Consider the following 19,073-nt stretch of genomic DNA (forward strand, 5'->3'; position numbering starts at 1 on the left):
GGCAGCGACGCCCTTCTGCCTTGCGGGTGATTTCTCTGAGGGATTCTTGGAGACCAGTCTGATTCCTGCTCCTCAAAAGCTAAGTTTTCTGCTCTGCTTTTTGCATTTGTGTTTTGGTTTTGTTTTGCATTGTTTTTCTGGATTTCTGCCATTCCCTGCTGGGGAGAGCTGAATTCCTTTTTGCTCTCTTCAGAAAATACCTGAGTACTGATAGTCTTTTGAAGCCTAGCGTCTTCAGGGCCTTTTTCCCTATCAGTCTGTTGGCTCTTGTTTTTGATAGGGTTTTGGCGGATTGCAGACAGCAGCTTTTCTATCCTGTCCTATTTAGTTAGCTTGGGCCCCATCATTTGCTCAGCCTATCTTTCTATCTGTGTGAGTGTTTTTTCATCTTGCTTCACCGTCATTATATGTTGGGGGCTGTCTATTGCTTTGGGGTCTGCTCTGGGGCAGTTTAGATTTCCCTTTCTGTCTTTAGGCTATTTAGTTCTCCGGCTGTGATCGAGGGGTCTAGGGCACCGTAGGAACCCCCCACGGCTGCTGCTAGTTGTTGTTGATAGGTTCAGGGGTCTGCAATCCGATAGCTGCCAACTTCTATTGTTTTTCTGGACTTAGCTAGTATTTCTGTTTTTGCCTCCTACGGTGACTCATTCATAACACACACGGAGCTGTCGCAAAGTGGGGTGAAAAAGAAAAGTGGAAAACAGAGAGCACCAGTGTTGATTGGTGATGACATCAATCGCACCAATCACAGCTGGCCCTGGTGATGCTGGTGTTGGCAGGCAACAGCCTAGGATCAGAGCTCACAGAAACAGGTAATTGCTGGTCCATCCTTCTGCCCCAATGTACAAGTAGTTGTATAGGCAGACTACTGAGAGTCATGAGATGAAGGAGCCGCCCTCACCTTTCTTATAGTAATCATAGATCTTGACAGCTGCTGGTTTCACGTTCAATACTGGATATTCCTGCTCAAGTAGTAATGAAAAGCTGGAGATGATATGTCCAATCTAAGGTTTGTAGGAAGAAAGAAAAGAGAATGTTGAGTGAAAAGACGACACAAACAATAACAGAAAATATAACTATATAATTATATCTAATAGTGATGTAATTTATGATCTCAGATGTTGGAGCTGCCAGCAGCAGACCTTGATGATTTGCTTGCCAAATGTATTCAGTGTGGCAGAACATATGTTAATTAATTGGTGAGTTTTTTTTACCTCAGTATTTGTAAGCCAAAAATAGGAGTGGAACAATTAGAGGAGAAGTATAAAAACACATCACAACTTCAGGATTTTTTACCAACTCCTGGTTTTTGGCTTAGAAATACTGAGGTAAAACACTCACCAAATACTCAATGTGAGAATGTGGCATCAGAATGAAGATTCTCCCAGATAACTGGATAACATTACTGAAGAAAACCACAGAAAAGGTTAGAACATGGCCACCATCAGGGCATTCCTGCCTTGACTGGCATATGGGGCACCACATCAGGCCCCTTATCTTCTGGTCATCGGGCCTCAGCGGCAAGATTCTGCCAGTGCAGTAACTGAACCTGCGTCTGAGACGTAGGTTCAGTTAAACTCTATTGCCGCGCGGGCCTGGGCCTGCATGGCAATAGTTAAGAGCCGCCAGCGAACCGGAGGCTGGCAGCTGACATCAGCACTCACGTCGCCTGCATATGACAGCATTGTCATTCACCGACGAGTGCATGCTTGAACTGCACGACACGGAGGGAACATCGCCGCAGGAGCACAGAAAGGTAAGGAGAAAGTTTTTTTTATTGAAAGCAGCAAGGGGGCAGGATGGGAAACACAGGGGGCAAGAATAGAGACACAGGGGGAAAGGCTAGAGACACAGGGGTAAGAATGGAGGCACAGGGGGCAGTATCATGTGGCAGGATGGAGACTCATAATGCAGAATCATGGGGTAGGATGGGAGATATTATTTCCATAGGGCTAGTTAAGAGATATTATTTCTGCAGTCATGTATTTATTTTATGTTTTGAGGATTCTGCTTTAAATAGGGGGGCTGTTGTGAACACTCTTGACCTGACTTCTGAGTTTGGGCTCCCTCTGGTGGTTCCTGTGGGTAGTGGAGCTGGTCGGGTTGACAGAAGTCAATCACCTGAAGAGGATGAGTGGAGGTCAGGTGTTACAAACTGGGAAGATTTAAGTGAGCAAGCTTCCCTCAGTTGTTGCTGGTGATATGGTTCTCTTCCTGTGCATTTCGAAGTCTGCTTGTCCACTGCTTGGTCCTGCATCGTTCAGATAAGTTATTTGTTTGCTGGAATCTTTTTGCATTTGATCCAGTTTTTGCCTTTCTCTGCTTTCTGCTTTGCTGTGTGGGTTCAGCATTGTTCCCTGCTGGGATCGGTGCTGGACCCTGCTCCATATGTCACAGCTTATGTCAGTCTGTTCAGTATTGCTAATCCCCTGTTATATCAGTATCTTTTGCTTTGCTTCCCGTTCACACCAGAATGCTGATCTAGTGGGGGAGAGGTCATGTGGCCTCAGTATTTTTGCTTATCAGACGTGTTGGGTTTTTTAGGGTTTTTGCGTGATTGCAGACAGTATCTTTTCTGTCCTGTTCTATCTAGACAGTTTGGGCCCCATCATTTGCTCACTCTATTTTCTGCCTGTGTTTGTACCTCATCTTGTCTCACCGGCAATATATGTTTTGGGTGCTATCTATTCCTTTGGGGTTCTACTCTGGGGCAGTTTAGCTTTCCCCTTTCTTGCTTTTAGGCTTAGTTAACTCTGTGGCTGTGCCGAGGCATCGTAAGCATGTCCCACAGCTAATTCTAGTTATGTTGTTAGGTTTAGGGGTCTGCAATCCGCTAAGTTACCAACCTTTCTGGTTTTCTGGTTGCCTAGCTTATTCCCCGGCTATCCTCCTAGGTGACCCTTTCATAACAGAGCTCAATTGTCTGCTGTAGAACCAAAAATCCCTACTCCTGATGTATTTTCTTGGGATCAGACTAAATTTTTGAGCTTTAAGAATAATTGTAAATTGTTTTTTGCCTTGAAACCTAACTCCTCGGGGAACTCGGTGCAGCAGGTTAGAATTGAAATCTCCCTGTTGCGCGGCGACCCCCAGGACTGGGCTTTTTCTCTGACACCTGAGGATCCTATTCTGGCTGATGTGGATGCATTTATTCAAGCTATGGGGTTGTTGTATGATGAACCTAATGTTATTGATCAAGCTGGGAGAACTTTATCGCATTGAACCAGGGTCAGGATGCGTTAGCGTTATATTGTCAAAAATTCCTTACTAAATGGAATGATGATGCCCTAGCAGCTCTTTTTCAGAAAGGTTTGGCAGAAACTGTAAAAGATGTGATGGTGGGATTTCCTGTCCCCTCTGGTCTTAACGACTCTATGTCATTAGCCATTCAAATTGACCGACGTTTACATGAACGTAAAACTATGTGAGAGGCGGTGCTGCCTTTTGAACAAACTTCTGAGCCCAGGCAATGTGATAGGGTTTTGTCTAGGGCGCAACATCAAGAGTTTAGAAGGCGTAACAAGTTATGCTTCTTTTGTGGGGATGCCTCTCATGCTTTTTCTGTCTGCCCTAAGCAGGAAAAACGTTTGGCTCACTCATTTGCTGTGGGCAGTGTACAGCCTAAATTCCTTTTGACGGCTTCCTTAATCTGCTCCTTGTCTTCATTTTCTGCTAAGGCGTTTGTTGATTCAGGAGCAGCCCTGGATCTGATGGATTTTGACTTTGCCAAACGTTGTGGTTTTCCCATGGTACCCCTGCGGACTCCTATTCCTTTAGGGGGTATTGTTGCTACCCCTTAGGCGGAGAATAAACCCCAGTTTTGGATGCGGGTAGCCCCGGACCACCAAGAGAATTGTAAATTTTTGGTGTTGCATAATTTACATGACATTATTGTACTGGGTTTTCCTTGTTTGCAGACCCATAATCCTGTTTGGGATTGGAAATATGTGTCTGCAGTGAGTTGGGGTTGTCAATGTGTTCTTAGTGACACTCCTGTTTTCTCCACCTCTCCCCAGTCTCATGATGTTCCTGACTATTTGGCTGATTTTTCTGATGTATTTAGTGAGAGTAAGTCAGCATCTTTGCCTCCTTATAGGAGTTATGATTGTGTGATTGAGTTAGATCCTGGTTGTAAATTTCCCAAGGGTCGGCTTTTCAACTTATCTGTACCTGAACATGATGCTATGCGATCTTATATCAAGGAGTCATTGGAGAAGGGTCATATCAGACCATCCTCTTCACCTTTAGGTGCTGTTTTTTTTTGTGGCCAAGAAAGATGGCTCATTAAGGCCATATATTGACTATCGTCTCCCTAATAAAATCACTGTTAAATATCAGTATCCGTTACCCCTGATTTCTGATTTATTTTCCAGAGTTAAAGGTGCTAGTTGGCTTACCAAGCTTGACCTTAGGGGGGCGTATAATCTTATTCGCATCAAGCACGGTGATGAATGGAAGACGGCGTTTAATACTCCTGAGGGACATTTTGAGTACCTAGTGATGCCTTTTGGGCTCACTAATGCCCCTTCCATCTTCCAATCTTTCATGAACGATATTTTCTGGGACTTTGTGGATAAGTTTTTGATCGTTTATTTGGACAATATTTTGATTTTTTCCAGTGATTGGCATTCTCATGTGGAACATGTTTGGACTGTGTTCTGGATTTTGAGAGAAAATGCTCTGTATGTTAAAGGATCGAAATGTCTCTTTGGCGTACAAAAGATTTCGTTTTTGGGATTCATTTTGTCCACGTCTGCTATTGAAATGGACCCGGCCAAGGTCTAGGCCAAATATGATTGGGTTCAGCCCACTTCCTTGAAGGCTCTCCAGAAGTTTTTGGGTTTTGCTAGTTTCTACCGTAAATTCATAAGTAATTTTTCTGATATTGTTAAACCACTGATGGATTTGATCAAAAAGGGCGCTGATGTGGTGAATTGGTCTCCAGAGGCAGTCTTGGCGTTTCAGGAGCTTAAGCGGAGATTCACTGCTGCTCCGGTCCTACGGCAACCTGATGTTTCACTCCTATTTCAGGTGGAGATTGATGCTTCTGAGATTGGTGCAGGAGCCGTTTTGTCTCAAAGAGATCTAGTAACCTCTAAGATGATTCCCTGTGCCTTCTTTTCTCGAAAATTTTCCCCATCTGAACGTAACTATGATGTGGGGAATCGGGAATTTTGGCAATGAAGTGGGCATTTGAAGAGTGGAGACATTGGTTGGAGGGAGTCAGACATCAAGTTGTGGTCCTCACTGACCATAAGAACTTGATCTATCTCGAATCAGCCAAGCGATTGAATTCTAGACAGGCTAGGTGGGCCTTGTTTTTCACGCGTTTTAATTTTATGGTCTCCTTTCTTCCGGGCACTAAGAATGTTAAGGCAGACACTAGGACTAGGAGTTTCTTTGCGGATTCTCTTGATGTGACCAAGCCTACTACCATTCTAAATGAGGGTGTGGTTCTTTCCTCCATTTCACCCGATTTGAGACTTGCCCTGGAGGAATTTTAGGAGAACAAACCTGAACGATGTCCTATGGAGAAATTGTATGTCCCTGACCAGTGGAGGAGAAAAGTAATGTCTGAAATTCATTGCTCCGCGTTAGCAGGTCATCCTGGTATTTTTGGTACCAGAGATTTGGTGAGTCGGTCTTTTTGGGGGCCTGCCTTATCTCGTGATGTCAGGAATTTTGCGCAGTCCTGTGGGACTTGTTCTCGGTCCAAACCCTGTTCTCGTTCTAGTGGTTTGTTAATGCCCCTGCCGGTGCCCAGGAGGCCATGGATATTTCAATGGATTTTATTTCTGATCTCCCTGTTTCTCAGAGAATGACGGTTATCTGGGTGATCTGTGATAGATTTTCTAAGATGGTCCATCTTGTACCACTCCCAAAGTTGCCATTTTCTTCTGAGTTGGTGCCCTTGTTTTTACAAGAGGTGGTTCGTTTGCCCGGTATTCCTGAGAACATTGTGTCGGACAGAGGAGTCCAGTTTGTTTCCAGATTTTGGAGAGCTTTTTGTTCTAAACTGGAAATTCAGTTGTCTTTCTCCTCTGCATTTCACCCTCAGACCAATGGGCAAGCTGAGAGAACAAACCAGACTTTGGAAACCTATTTGAGATGTTTTATATCTGCTGATCAAGATGACTGGGTCTCATTTTTGCCCTTGGCAGAATTTGCTCTAAATAATAGGGCTAGTTCTGCCACCTTGATGTCTCCTTTTTTCTGCAACTTTGGGTTTCATCCTTGATTTTCTTCAGGGCAGGTGGAGGCTTCGGCCTGCCCAACTGTGGATTCTGTGGTAGAGAGAATGCAGCAGATTTGGGATCAAGTAGTGCATAAGTTGTCTCACTCTCAGAAGAAGGCCCAATGGTTTGCCAACCAGCATAGGACCATTAGTCCCCGGTTTATAGTGGGTGACATGGTTTAGAATCATAGAATCATAGAGTTGGAAGGGACCTCCTGGGCTATCTGGTCCAACCCTCTGCTCAAAGCAGGTGTCATGATCCAGGATGGGGTTTCGCTTTGACCCGTCCTGGTCAGACAGGGGGTTAATTGTTTCTGCCTCTCTCTGGCAGAGGGCGGCTATTTAATGCTCACTGGACCTAGGTCCAGTGTCAGTTATACTCCTGCCCTCGGCTGAGTTAGTTGAGCTCTTGTGTATGTGTGCCTTGTGCCTGATAACTTGTTGCTTGTTTGGTTTTGATCTGGTTCTGTCCCTGTTACGAGTTCTGCCTGTCCCTCTTGTACCGCACCGCCCTCTCGTGTATGACTCTCTGCTTGTGACTTGACCTGCTTGTCCCTCTTGTACCGCACTGCCCTCTCGTGTATGACCTCTGCTTGTCTGACCTGCGTTTTCCTCTCCTCTACTACATTATTCCTGCAGTAAGTACATCACATCATCTGCAGTAGTAGGACGCTAAGCCCCGCCCCCTTCAGTCACATGATCGTAGGTCCTGATACTCCTTACTATTTTCCGTGGCTCAGGTCCTGTCAGGTGAAACCTTCACTACCGTATTGGGCCCTGTGCTCTCCCGCAGTGTGGGAAAGTCACCCTGCTCAGCCGTGGCAGTTGCCGACGCTGACAGGATCCTGACATTATAACTGACCGTTACCATTTTTTTTTCTCTGCTTCTCCTGTGTGTGTGATGGATCCTATGCACGCTCTTTCTGAGCAGGTAAAGCACCTGACACAGATGTCTCAAAGACTCCTGGGGGAACAACTAGCCCTGGCTCAGTCTCAGCAGCTGATCGCTGACACTGTGCAGGGGGTTTTATCATCAGGGGCTCGGGAGGTTACAGTAAGTTCCCTTGAATTTCCGGTTAAGTTACCGGATACTTTTTCTGGAGACAGAATGGAATTCAAAGTGTTCAAGGAGGGCTGTAAGCTTTTTTTTCCATTGAGACCACACTCTTCCTGGAATGAATGTCAGAGAGTAGGGGTCATTATGTCTCTGTTAAGGGGAGCTCCCCAGGCTTGGGCTTTCTCCCTTCCTACCACTGCCCCTGAGCGTATGATGGTGGATGCATTTTTTGAGGCCTTGGGGCATATTTAGGATGAGCCTGATCGGATGCGTAAGGCTGAAGACAGGGTGATGAGTGTGTGTCAGGGGAAGCACTCAGCTGAGTGGTTCTGCTCAGAGTTCAGATGCTGGGCAGCTGAGGTCTGCTGGAATGATGCCGCCCTCCAGGGTTTGTTCCGTAGAGGCCTGTCTGAACATCTGAAAGATGCCTTGGCCCTCCATCCTCCGCCTGATTCCCTGGAGAAGGCTATGACACAAGCCATCCGAATGGATCGCAGGCTACGGGCCAGGGGAGTGATGCAGGATGAAACCCCATTATTTTCTCAAGGAAGGGGAGCCAGTCTTACATTGGAAACTATGGAGATGGGAACTATCGACTTCAAGGACAAAGGAAAGAGAAAACGACGCTTGGGAAAGTGCTGTTTTTTCTGTGGGGATTCCGGACATTGGAAAAAGGATTGCCCTTGGTGTCCACCAACCTGCAAGCGACTGAGCCCGGGTGATTGTCGTGGAGGTCACCCAGGCTCTCAGGTACCCTTTTCTCCATTTTCTAAAATGTTGTTACAAGTGGAACTTTGTTGTGGGAGTGTCTCCACAACCACTTCTGCTTTCGTGGATTGTGGATCGTTATTGAACTTTATTGACTCTGACTTGGTGTCCAGGTGTAAGTTAGGGACAGTTAGGTTGGAGACTCCTATTCACATTGTTGCCATTGACAAAACACCACTGGCTAAGAATGACGTCGTATTTCGTACAGAAGAGTTTCTCCTTAAAGTGAGTTCCTTGCACCAGGAACATATTTCATGTTTTGTTATGGACAACCTGCCTGCGGGACTGGTGTTGGGGTTCCCATGGTTACAATTACATAAACCTGTGATTAATTGGGAATCTCGGGACATTGTTAAATGGGGTCCCTATTGTTCTGAAAAATGTCTTGTTACTGTGTCTGAGTCGTCCGTGGGTCTGGAAGGTATTCCGGAGTGCCTAAAAGACTATATGGACGTTTTCTCCGAAAAAGAGGCTGAGGTTTTACCACCACACCGCCCATTTGATCGTGCCATTGACCTGGTTCCAGGTGCGAAATTGCCCAAGGCCCGCTTGTATAACCTTTCGGGTCCAGAACGGGCTGCGATGAAGGAATACATTTCCGAGAGTCTCCTTAAGGGACACATTCGTCCTTCTGTTTCTCCCGTGGCGGCGGGGTTCTTTTTCGTAAAGATAAAAGATGGTGGTTTACGCCCTTGCCTCGATTTTCGTGAGTTAAATAAGATAACTGTGAGAAATACGTAACACCTTCCACTTATTCCTGATTTACACAACCAGTTGTCCGGAGCTAAGTGGTTTTCGAAATTAGATCTAAGGGGAGCGCATAACCTTATCCGAGTCCGGGAAGGAGATGAGTGGAAAACCGCTTTTCTCACTACGGAAGGGTTGTTTGAAAATTTGGTCATGCCTTTCAGTCTGACCAATGCTTCAGCGGTCTTCCAAAATTTCATAAATCACGTGTTCTCTGATCTGATTGGACGTTTTATGGTGGTGTATTTGGATGACACATTGATCTACTCTCCTGATAAACAGGCTCACATTGGTCATGTTCAGGCAGTTCTCCAAAGGCTTCGGGAGAACTGTCTATTTGCTAAACTAGAGAAATGTTTATTTTTTGTTCAAGAACTGTCTTTTCTGGGGTTCATTGTGTCGGCTGAAGGGTATCGCATGGATCCTAATAAGGTGCAGGCCATTGTCGAGTGGGTTCAACCTTGTGATTTGAAGGCTCTGCAGCGTTTCCTAGGATTCGCCAATTATTATCGCAAGTTTATAAGGGGGTTCTCACAGGTGGTTAAACCCCTCACAGACATGACTCAAAAGGGGGCCGATATCACGAACTGGTCAGCCGCAGCGATAGCGGCGTTTCAGTTTTTGAAAAAATGTTTCATGTTTGCTCCGGTTCTTATTCAACCGGACCCGTCTGAACCATTTAATGTTGAGGTAGACGCCTCAGAGGTGGGGGTGGGGGCGGTATTGTCCCAGGGACCCGCCACTTTGACCAATTTGAGACCCTGCGCCTTTTTCTCAAAGAAATTTTCCCCTGCGGAGAGAAACTATGATGTTGGGAATCGAGAACTTCTGGCCGTAAAGTTGGCCTTTGAAGAATGGAGGCATTTTTTCGAGGGGGCTGTCCATCCTATAACCGTTATTACGGACCACAAAAACCAAGCTTACATTGAGTCAGCTAAAAGGTTGACTCCCAGACAGGCTAGATGGTCACTTTTTTTTTCCCAATTCAACTTCTCGATCACTTTTCGGCCAGGATCCAAAAATGTCAGAGCTGATGCCTTGTCACGCAGTCTAGATCCGGTGTCCCTCCCTGACCTCCATCCTCCATTCTTCAGCCTGGGGTGGTGGTGGCAGGTGTTTCTAATATGTTGGAACGGGAGATTCAGGAAGCCCAGTCTCTTGCACCTCCGGCTAAGCCGGTGGATAAACTTTTCGTGCCAGCTCAGTTTCGTTTCAAGGTCCTCCGGGAGTTCCATTACTCAGTTCTGGGTGGACATCCAGGGATCTCGGCTACCCGAAAGGCCATTGCTAGAATATTCTGGTGGTCTTCTTTAGTCTCTGATGATGGGGAATATGTGTCTGCTTGTGAGGTTTGTGCCCGTGCAAAAACCCCCCATAACCGGCTGGCCGGGGAATTGGTACCACTGCCAATTCCTGAGAGACCATGGACTCATTTGCCAATGGATTTCATCACCAACCTTTCCCCCTCCAAGGGTAATACCGTCGTTTGGGTTGTGGTGGACAGGTTTAGTAAGCAGGAACATTTTGTACCCTTGGCACCTCTACCTCATGCGGAAACATTGTCCAGATTGTTTGCTGAGCATGTGGTGCGGTTGCATGGGGTACCCTTGAATGTGGTGTCTGATAGAGCAGGGGTCCCCAACCGCCGGCCCGCGGCCCAGCACCGGGCCGCTGCAGTGCCCTTGCCGGTCCGCGGACACAAGGGGAGCCAGGGGCGGTCAGAGGCGTAGCGGGGGCTGGGGCGGCGCGCATCAGTTCTTAGCGGCGGCCAGGGAGCGATCCAAGCAGCTCCGCTGCCTGCAAGAGGGAATAGCAGGAGCGGAGCTGCAAGGACCCGTCCAGCTTCCTGCCCGCCGCCCGCGCTTCCTGTCTGACTGACACAGAGAGGAGCGCGCCGCTGCTGTGTCAGAGCGAGGAAGCGCGGGCGATGCTGCGACAGGTGAGAGGAGAGAGGTGGTGTGTGTGTGTGTGTGTGTGTGTGTGTGTGTGTGTGTGTATGTCTGTGTGTGTACGTGTATGTGTGTGTGTGTGTAGCCTGGCCCTGGAGGAGATGGGGACATGAGGAGAAGGCCATGAGGGGAGTGATGGAGAGACGGCAGTGATGGGGTGAAGGCAATGATGGAGAGATGGCAGTGATGGGGTGAAGGCAATGATGGGGAGAAGGGAGTGATGGGGTGAAGGCAATGATGGGGAGAGGGGAGTGATAGGGTGAAGGCAATGATGGGGAGAAGGGAGTGATGGGGTGAAGGCAATGATGGGGAGAGGGGAGTGATGGGGTGAAGGCAATGATGGGGAGAAGGGAGTGATGGGGTGAAGGCAATGATGGGGAGAGGGGAGTGATGGGGTGAAGGCAATGATGGGGAGAAGGGAGTGATGGGGTGAAGGCAATGATGGGGAGAGGGGAGTGATGGGGTGAAGGCAATGATGGGGAGAAGGGAGTGATGGGGTGAAGGCAATGATGGGGAGACAGCAGTGATGGGGTAAAGGCAGTGATGGAGAGAAGGCAGTGATGGGGTGAAGGCAATGATGGGGAGACAGCAGTGATGGGGTGAAGGCAGTGATGGAGAGAAGGCAGTGATGGGGTGAAGGCAATGATGGAGAGATGGCAGTGATGGGGTGAAGGCAATGATGGGGAGAAGGGAGTGATGGGGTGAAGGCAATGATGGGGAGAGGGGAGTGATGGGGTGAAGGCAATGATGGAGAGACGGCAGTGATGGGGTGAAGGCAATGATGGGGAGAAGGGAGTGATGGGGTGAAGGCAATGATGGGGAGAGGGGAGTGATGGGGTGAAGGCAATGATGGGGAGAAGGGAGTGATGGGGTGAAGGCAATGATGGGGAGAAGGGGGTGATGGAGCACTTATTCAAAACCTATGGTGAGTTGAGTCACATTATAAATGTTATTTAATTATAAGTATGCACTGCTACACTACAACCGTGTCCATAGCCCCGCCCCCTTATGACCAAAGCCCCGCCCCTGCCACACCTCCATCCCCGCCCTGCCGGGCCATGGAAGAATGGTCTTGCTTGAAACCGGTCCCTGGTGCAAAAAAGGTTGGGGACCACTGTGATAGAGGAGTACAATTTGTTTCCAGATTTTGGAGGGCTTTTTGTAAGAGGTTGGGTATTGGTCTGTCCTTTTCATCCGCTTATCATCCAGAGACTAATGGGCAGACCGAGTGGACCAATCAGTCTCTGGAGCAAATTCTGCGTTGCTTGACTTCAGCCCGACAGGATGATTGGTGTTCTGTGTTACCGTTGGCCGAGTTTGCGTTTAATAACCGCACTAACCAGTCTACGGGTACATCTCCCTTTTTCTGCAACTATGGGTTTCATCCTCATTTTGGAGAATTTTCTCGTTTGAACTCTGGGTGTCCTGGGGCGGATGAGACCATCCAGCGGTTGGGGGAGGTATGGCGGGAGGTCCAGAGTAACATTACGAAGGCCCAAGAAAAATTTAAATTTTTTGCAGACAAAAAATGATCCGTGGGACCGGTGTTTCATATTGGGGATAAGGTATGGTTGTCTACCAAGAATATAAGGCTCAAGGTCCCCTCTGCGAAGCTTGGACCTAAGTTTATAGGTCCCTATGAAATTACCGAAGCAGTTAACCCGGTGGCTTTTCGGTTGCGTCTCCTGCCATCTCTGCAGATCCCAAATGTTTTCCATAGGGCCCTTTTGAAACCTGTGAGGTCTGGTGGGGAGGGATCATCAGCTTCCCCGCCACCGGTTTTGGTAGATGGACAGTCTGAGTACGAGGTGGAACGAATTGTCGACTCTAGGTTGGTCCGTCGTGCTCTTCAATATCTGGTACATTGGAAAGGCTACGGTCCGGAAGAACGGTCGTGGGTTCCTGCTCGATCGGTTCATGCGGATCGGTTGGTCCGGGCCTTTCACGCCAAGTATCCTGAAAGACCTGGGGGTCCAGTGGCCCCCCATTGAGAGAGAAGGGTACTGTCATGATCCTGGATGAGGTTTCGCTTTGGTCCGTCCTGGTCAGACAAGGGGTTAATTGTTTCTGCCTCTCTCTGGCGGAGGGCGGCTATTTAATGCTCACTGGACCTAGGTCCAGTGTCAGTTATACTCCTGCCCTCGGCTGAGTTAGTTGACCTCTTGTGTACGTGTGCCTTGTGCTTGATAACTTGTTGCTTGTTTGGTTTTGATCTGGTTCTGTCCCTGTTACGAGTTCTGCCTGTCCCTCTTGTACTGCACCGCCCTCTCGTGTATGACTCTCTGCTTGTGATTTGACTATTCTCTGCTCGTCCCTCTTGTACCACACCGCCCTCTCGTGTATGACATCTGCTTGTCTGACCTGCGTTTTCCTCTCCTCTATTACATTATTCCTGCAGTAAGTACATCACATCATCTGCAGTAGTAGGACACTAAGCCCCGCCCCCTTCAGTCACATGATCGTAGGTCCTGATACTCCTTACTATTTTCCGTGGCTCAGGTCCTGTCAGCTGAAACCTTCACTACCGTATTGGGCCCTGTGCTCTCCCGCAGTGTGGGTAAGTCACCCTGCTCAGCCGTGGCAGTTGCCAACGCTGACAGGATCCTGACAGCAGGATTCGCTAAATCATCCCAGACAGATGTCTGTCCAGCCTCTGTTTGAAGACTTCCATTGAAGGAGAACTCACCACTTCTCGTGGCAGCCTGTTCCACTCATTGATCACTGTAACTGTCAAAAAGTTTTTTCTAATATCTAATCTGTGTCTCCTCCCATTCAGTTTCATCACATTGCTTCTAGTCTTTCCTTGTGCAAATGAGAATAAAGATGATCCTTCTACAATGTGACAGCCCTTGAGATATTTGTAGACAGCTATTAAGTCTCCTCTCAGTCTTCTCTTTTGCAAGCTAAACATTCCCAAATCATGCAACCTTTCCTCATAAGACAGGGTTTGCAGACCGGTCACCATTCTGGTCGCTCTTTTCTGAACAAACTCCAGTTTGTTGATGTCTTTTTTAAAATGTGGCGCCCAAAACTGGACACAGTATTCCAGATGAGGTCTGACCAAAGAGGAGTAAAGGGCAATAATGACTTCACGTGATCTAGACTGTATGCTTCTGTTAATACATCCTAGAATTGCATTTGCCTTTTTTGCTGCTGCATCACACTGTTGACTCATATTCAGTCTGTGATCTATTCGTATACCCAAGTCTTTTTTACATGTGCTGTTGCTTAGCCCTATTCCTCCCATTCTGTATATGCTTTTTTCATTTTTATTGCCCAGATGTAGTACTTTGGTTTTTAACAGGGAAAAATGCATTCTGTTAGTTGCTGCCCACTGCTCCAGTTTATTTATATCTTTTTGAATCGTCTCTCTCTTCTTTAGTATTAGCTATCCCTCCTAGCTTTGTGTCATCAGCAAATTTAATCAGTTTACCCTCAATTCCTTCATCTAAATCATTGATAAAGATGTTGAACAATACAGGGCCCAGGACAGAGCCCTGTAGTATCCCACTTGAGACATTCTTCCAACTGGCTGTGCAGCCATTTACGACCACTCTTTGGGTCCGATCACTAAGCCAGTTATGAATCCACCTAACAGTTGCCTTGTCCATTCCATACCTAGTCATTCTTTCAATAAGGATTGCGTGAGATATTTTGACAAATGCTTTGCTGAAGTCAAGATATACTATATCTACAGCATTTCCCTGATCCACCCAATCAGTGATTCTGTCATAGAAGGAAATTAAGTTAGTCTGACATGACGTATTAGTTACAAACCCATGTTGACTCTGTTTAATCACTTCATTCTTATCCAGGTACTGACATACATGTTGTTTAATAATTTGTTCAAAGATCTTTCCTGGTATAGAAGTCAGACTCACCGGCCTATAGTTGCCTGGGTCCACCTTCTTCCCCTTTTTGAAGATAGCAATAACATTTGCTCTTCTCCAGTCTTCTGGGACTTCTCCTGGTCTCCAAGAATTGTCAAAGATTATGGAGAGGGGTTCAAAAATTTCTTCTGCTATCTCCTTCAGTACTCTGGGGTGTAATTCATCTGGACCTGGAGACTTGAATTCATTTAGGTTAGCTAAGTGTTTCCTCACTATCTTTCTGTTTATAGATATCCTGGATTTTTCTATTCCCTTAATAAGACAGTGAAGAACAGTTGATGTTACATTTCCTTTTTTGAGGTTTGGTTGTCCTCAAAAAATATTCCTATGAAAGTTGCATCTCCAAAATTCAAGCCAAGGTTCATTGGACCTTATAAGATTTTGGAAATCCTTAATCCCGTTTCTTTCCGTTTGGCTCTTCCAGGAACATTTAAGATTCACAACGTTTTTCATAAATCTTTGTTGAAAAGGTTTGTGGAGCCGGTAGTTACCATGGCTGCTCCCCCCGATCCTGTATTGGTTAAGGGTAATCTGGAGTATGAGGTAGAGAAGGTATTGGATTCTCGTTTGGCTAGACGGAGACTCCAGTACTTGGTCAAGTGGAAAGGTTATGGTCAAGAGGATAATTCTTGGGTGTCTGCTTCTGACATTCATGCCGAGAGATTGGTTCACTCCTTTCACTGAGCCCATCCTGATTGGCCTGGTGGCTTGGATGAGGGTTTGGTGACCCATCCTCAAGGGGGGGTACTGTTGTGAACACTATTGACATGACTTCTGAGTTTGGGCTCCCTCTGGTGGTTGCAGTGGGTATTGAAGCTGGTCAGGTTAACAGAAGTCAATCACCTGAAGAGGATAAGTGGAGGTCAGGTGTTACAGCCTGGGAAGTTTTAAGTGAGCAAGCTTCCCTCAGTTGTTGCTGGTGATTTGGTTCTCTTCTTGTGTATTTTGAAGTCTGCTTGTCCCCTGCATCGTTCAGATAAGTTATTTGTTTGCTGGAATCTTTTTGCATTTGATCCAGTTTTTGCCTTTCTCTGCTTTCTGCATGGGTTCAGCATTTTTCCCTGCTGGGATCGGTGCTGGACTCTGCTCCATATGTCACTCTGTTCAGTATTGCTAATCCCCTGTTATATCAGTATCTTTTGCTTTCTGTTCACACCAGAATGCTGATCTAGTGGGGGAGAGGTCGTGTGGCCTCAGTATTTTTGCTTATCAGACGTGTTGGATTTTTTAGGGTTTTTGCAGACAGTATTTTTTCTGTCATGTTAGGCGTCAGTTTCGTGCAGCTGCACAGCAGGAATTCAGAGCCATACATCCAGCGGTCTCCCATTCCTTTCCGACCGCTCAGGGACCTGCACAGCAATCTCGGCGATCCAGGCACCCTGCTCAGACCAGCTCTCTGGGTCTGGATGTTGCTGCCACCTCTGGACCAGCAATGGTAGCACAACCTGCTTTGCAGGAAACCACTCCAGAGGCTAAGTCCTCTCGCCGCGCTACTGATAATGCCCATGAGACGATCTCCCAGTGGAGATCAGTGGGGTCACATGCTCAGGTCCTTGTCATGATCCGATTGGCCCATCTCAGAGGTCTGGAAGGTCCCGGAAGCGCATGGCTATAAAAGGCCCACATGGCCGCTCGCTCATGCGCTAGTATAGGCTATACTTGCTATGTGTGAATGGTGATGGATGTATGATTCTGGTGACAGACTCATTTGAAGCCCCTTCCCTCTGATATTACACATGTGGATAAGGAACTAGAGAGATAGTCAGCGCCAGTCAGTGGCAAGCTATAGGCCACAGTGCATACCACACCTCTGCACTAGCGTCCGAAGGTGTCACGCCTCATGGCACTATCGTATAGCGGCAGTAGTTACCGCCGCTCTGCAGTTAGCAGCACTTACCGGCGTCTGCGGTTGCGACGCCGCACGCACGGTAGGTCAAGACGGACACCGACCTCTGTCTTGGGCCGTGTCCTGTGACCATATACCGTGTCTGCACGCCAACTGAGACCTGTGAAGCTAACAGGCTCGGCGTTTATGCTTTAGGGCCTCTGTGAGTTTAACAGAGTCCGCTCTGCGCACCCCGGGTGACATTTAACCCGAGCGCAGTATACCGCCATATAAGCGAGTCCGCCATAACTCAGCAGCGGTTGTTACACCTACTGCACGGTGGACCCCGGGCGGCGAACGCACTTCCTATTATTTATATTTAGTGCGTTCTGCCATCCCTAACATTATACTAGCGCCAGGGTCTGGCTAGTAATGGCGGACCTGCAGCAGCTGCAGCAGTACATTCGGCAGCTGGAGAGCAGGTTGGCGGCTATCGAGAGCTCCACCTCAGCTGCGAATGCTATGGTAGCCGCTGCTTAGGCAGTCGCAGAGGCTGTCTCACGCGTGCCCACACTCACTCCTATACCGACAATATCTCGCCTCCCGCTCCCCGACAAGTTTTCGGGTGACAGCACCACCTGTGGGGGATTCGTGAGTCAGTGCTCTATCCAGCTTGAGTTACTGGCTGCACAGTTCCCTACAGAGCGGGCTAAGGTGGGGTTTATTGTTTCTCTTTTATCTGGCAGGGCATTAGAGTGGGCTACGCCATTGTGGGAGCGTGGTGATCCCATGGTTCAGGGGGCTGCTCAGTTCCTCGTGGCTCTGAAGCAGGTATTTTTGGGACCACGGATCACGTACGACACCTCTCTCCAATTATTGGCCCTAACACAGGGGTCTCTCTCGATCAGCCATTATGCCGTCCAATTCTGGACATTGGCTTCTGAACTAGAGTGGCCCGATAAAGCACTCATCCCTGTGTTTTGGAGAGGGTTAGCAGAGCATGTCAAAGATGTTCTAGCAACCACAGAGGTCCCCACAAGTCTAGAGGAAGTGATTGCCATCTCCACCCGCATTGATCTCCGGTTTACGGAACGCGGGCTGGAACGTGCGCAATCCAGACAAAGGGTTAACTTGGCTCCCACCTTCACCGAGCCGCTAAGATCTTCCGCCCAGGAGCTTGCATCCTCCGAACCTATGGAGGTGTCTCTCGCCGGCCCCAAGCCACATCCGGTGCGAAGCTCCGCACGTTGTTACCAGTGCCGGCAGTTTGGTCACTCGGCTAGCACGTGTCCTCTGTGGTCAGAAAAACGATCACGTCCAGTGGTCGTAGGTGGTGGTCAGACACATATGAAACCCTTTTCTCCCAAACCGGTATTCCGAGGGACCTTAGATAGCGGGGCCTCCACCTGGGAGGTAGCGGTTACCGTGGATACCGAGGCTGAGGGGAACTTTATGTCCTCGACCTTCGCCCAGAAACACGCTATTCCACTGGTGTTACTGCCCCAACCTCTGACCATCAGGGTGGTTAATGGTGCACCTTTAACATCTCAGGTGACCCACCAGACAGCCCCACTCGGGCTCTCAATCACATCCTCTCATCGTGAGATTCTGTCCTTGTTCATTTTGCCAGATGGCATCGACCAGGTGCTTCTCGGAGTTCCCTGGCTCCGTTGTCACTCCCCTCATATTGATTGGGCTTCGGGGAATACACTGGGTTGGAGCAAGGACTGTGAGGGAAGGTGCCTGAGGGGCAGTGTTCAGATAGCTTCCACTGAAGTGCCCGCGGATCTCTCCGCGCTTCCTAAACCTTACCACCAGTACGCGGACGTCTTCTCTAAAAAATCTGCGGAGACGCTCCCGCCGCACCGTCCTTACGATTGCCCGATAGATCTTCTGCCAGGCACGGAACCTCCTAGAGGCTGTGTGTATCCGCTGTCCCTCCCTGAGACAGAGGCTATGTCTCAATATATCCGGAAGAACCTGGCTAGAGGTTTTATCAGAAAGTCTGTCGCCGGCTGGTGCAGGGTTCTTCTTCGTGCAGAAGAAGAGCGGAGAGTTACGTCCCTGCATTGACTACAGAGGTCTCAACGTCATAACAATTAAAAACAAATACCCTCTCCCGTTGATCTCTGAGCTATTTGACAGGTTGCGAGGGCCCGGATCTTTACGAAATTAGATCTACGGGGGGCGTACAACCAGATCCGCATTTGCGAAGGAGACGAGTGGAAGACAGCCTTTAATACCAGGGATGGCCACTACGAATATCTGATCATGCCCTTCGGCCTCTGTAATGCGCCTGCTGTCTTCCAGGATTTCGTCAACGACGTCTTCCGCGATATGCTCTCTACCTCGGTGGTGGTCTATCTGGATGACATCCTCATCTTCTCGCCAGATTTGACCTCCCACCGGAGAGACGTCTGCTGGGTCTTCGACCGTCTGCGGGCGAACTCTCTTTTCGCCAAGCTGGAGAAGTGCCAGTTTGAGCAGGAGTCCTTGCTGTTCCTGGGCTACATCATCTCGGCCCAGGGGTTGGCTATGGATCCGGCCAAACTGCAAGCGGTAATGGACTGGCAGGAATCACATTCACTCAAAGTGGTGCAGC

At 48.2% G+C, this 19,073-nt stretch overlaps 1 protein-coding gene across 2 annotated transcripts in view; it reads right to left on the reverse strand.

Moving 5' to 3' along the window:
* LOC141049742 (alpha-2-macroglobulin-like protein 1) overlaps positions 1-19,073 on the reverse strand; it is a 215,348-nt gene that overhangs the window by 17,608 nt on the left and 178,667 nt on the right. For both annotated transcript variants that reach the window (XM_073546464.1, XM_073546465.1), the window contains exon 34: positions 902-1,004. In XM_073546464.1, the coding sequence (XP_073402565.1) occupies positions 902-1,004 (103 nt within the window). The remainder of the gene's footprint in view (positions 1-901; positions 1,005-19,073) is intronic.

This window comes from Dendrobates tinctorius, unplaced genomic scaffold (genome assembly GCF_039654945.1).
Source record: "Dendrobates tinctorius isolate UK_male_01 unplaced genomic scaffold, ASM3965494v1 ptg000147l, whole genome shotgun sequence".
NCBI classification, from domain to species: domain Eukaryota; kingdom Metazoa; phylum Chordata; class Amphibia; order Anura; family Dendrobatidae; genus Dendrobates; species Dendrobates tinctorius.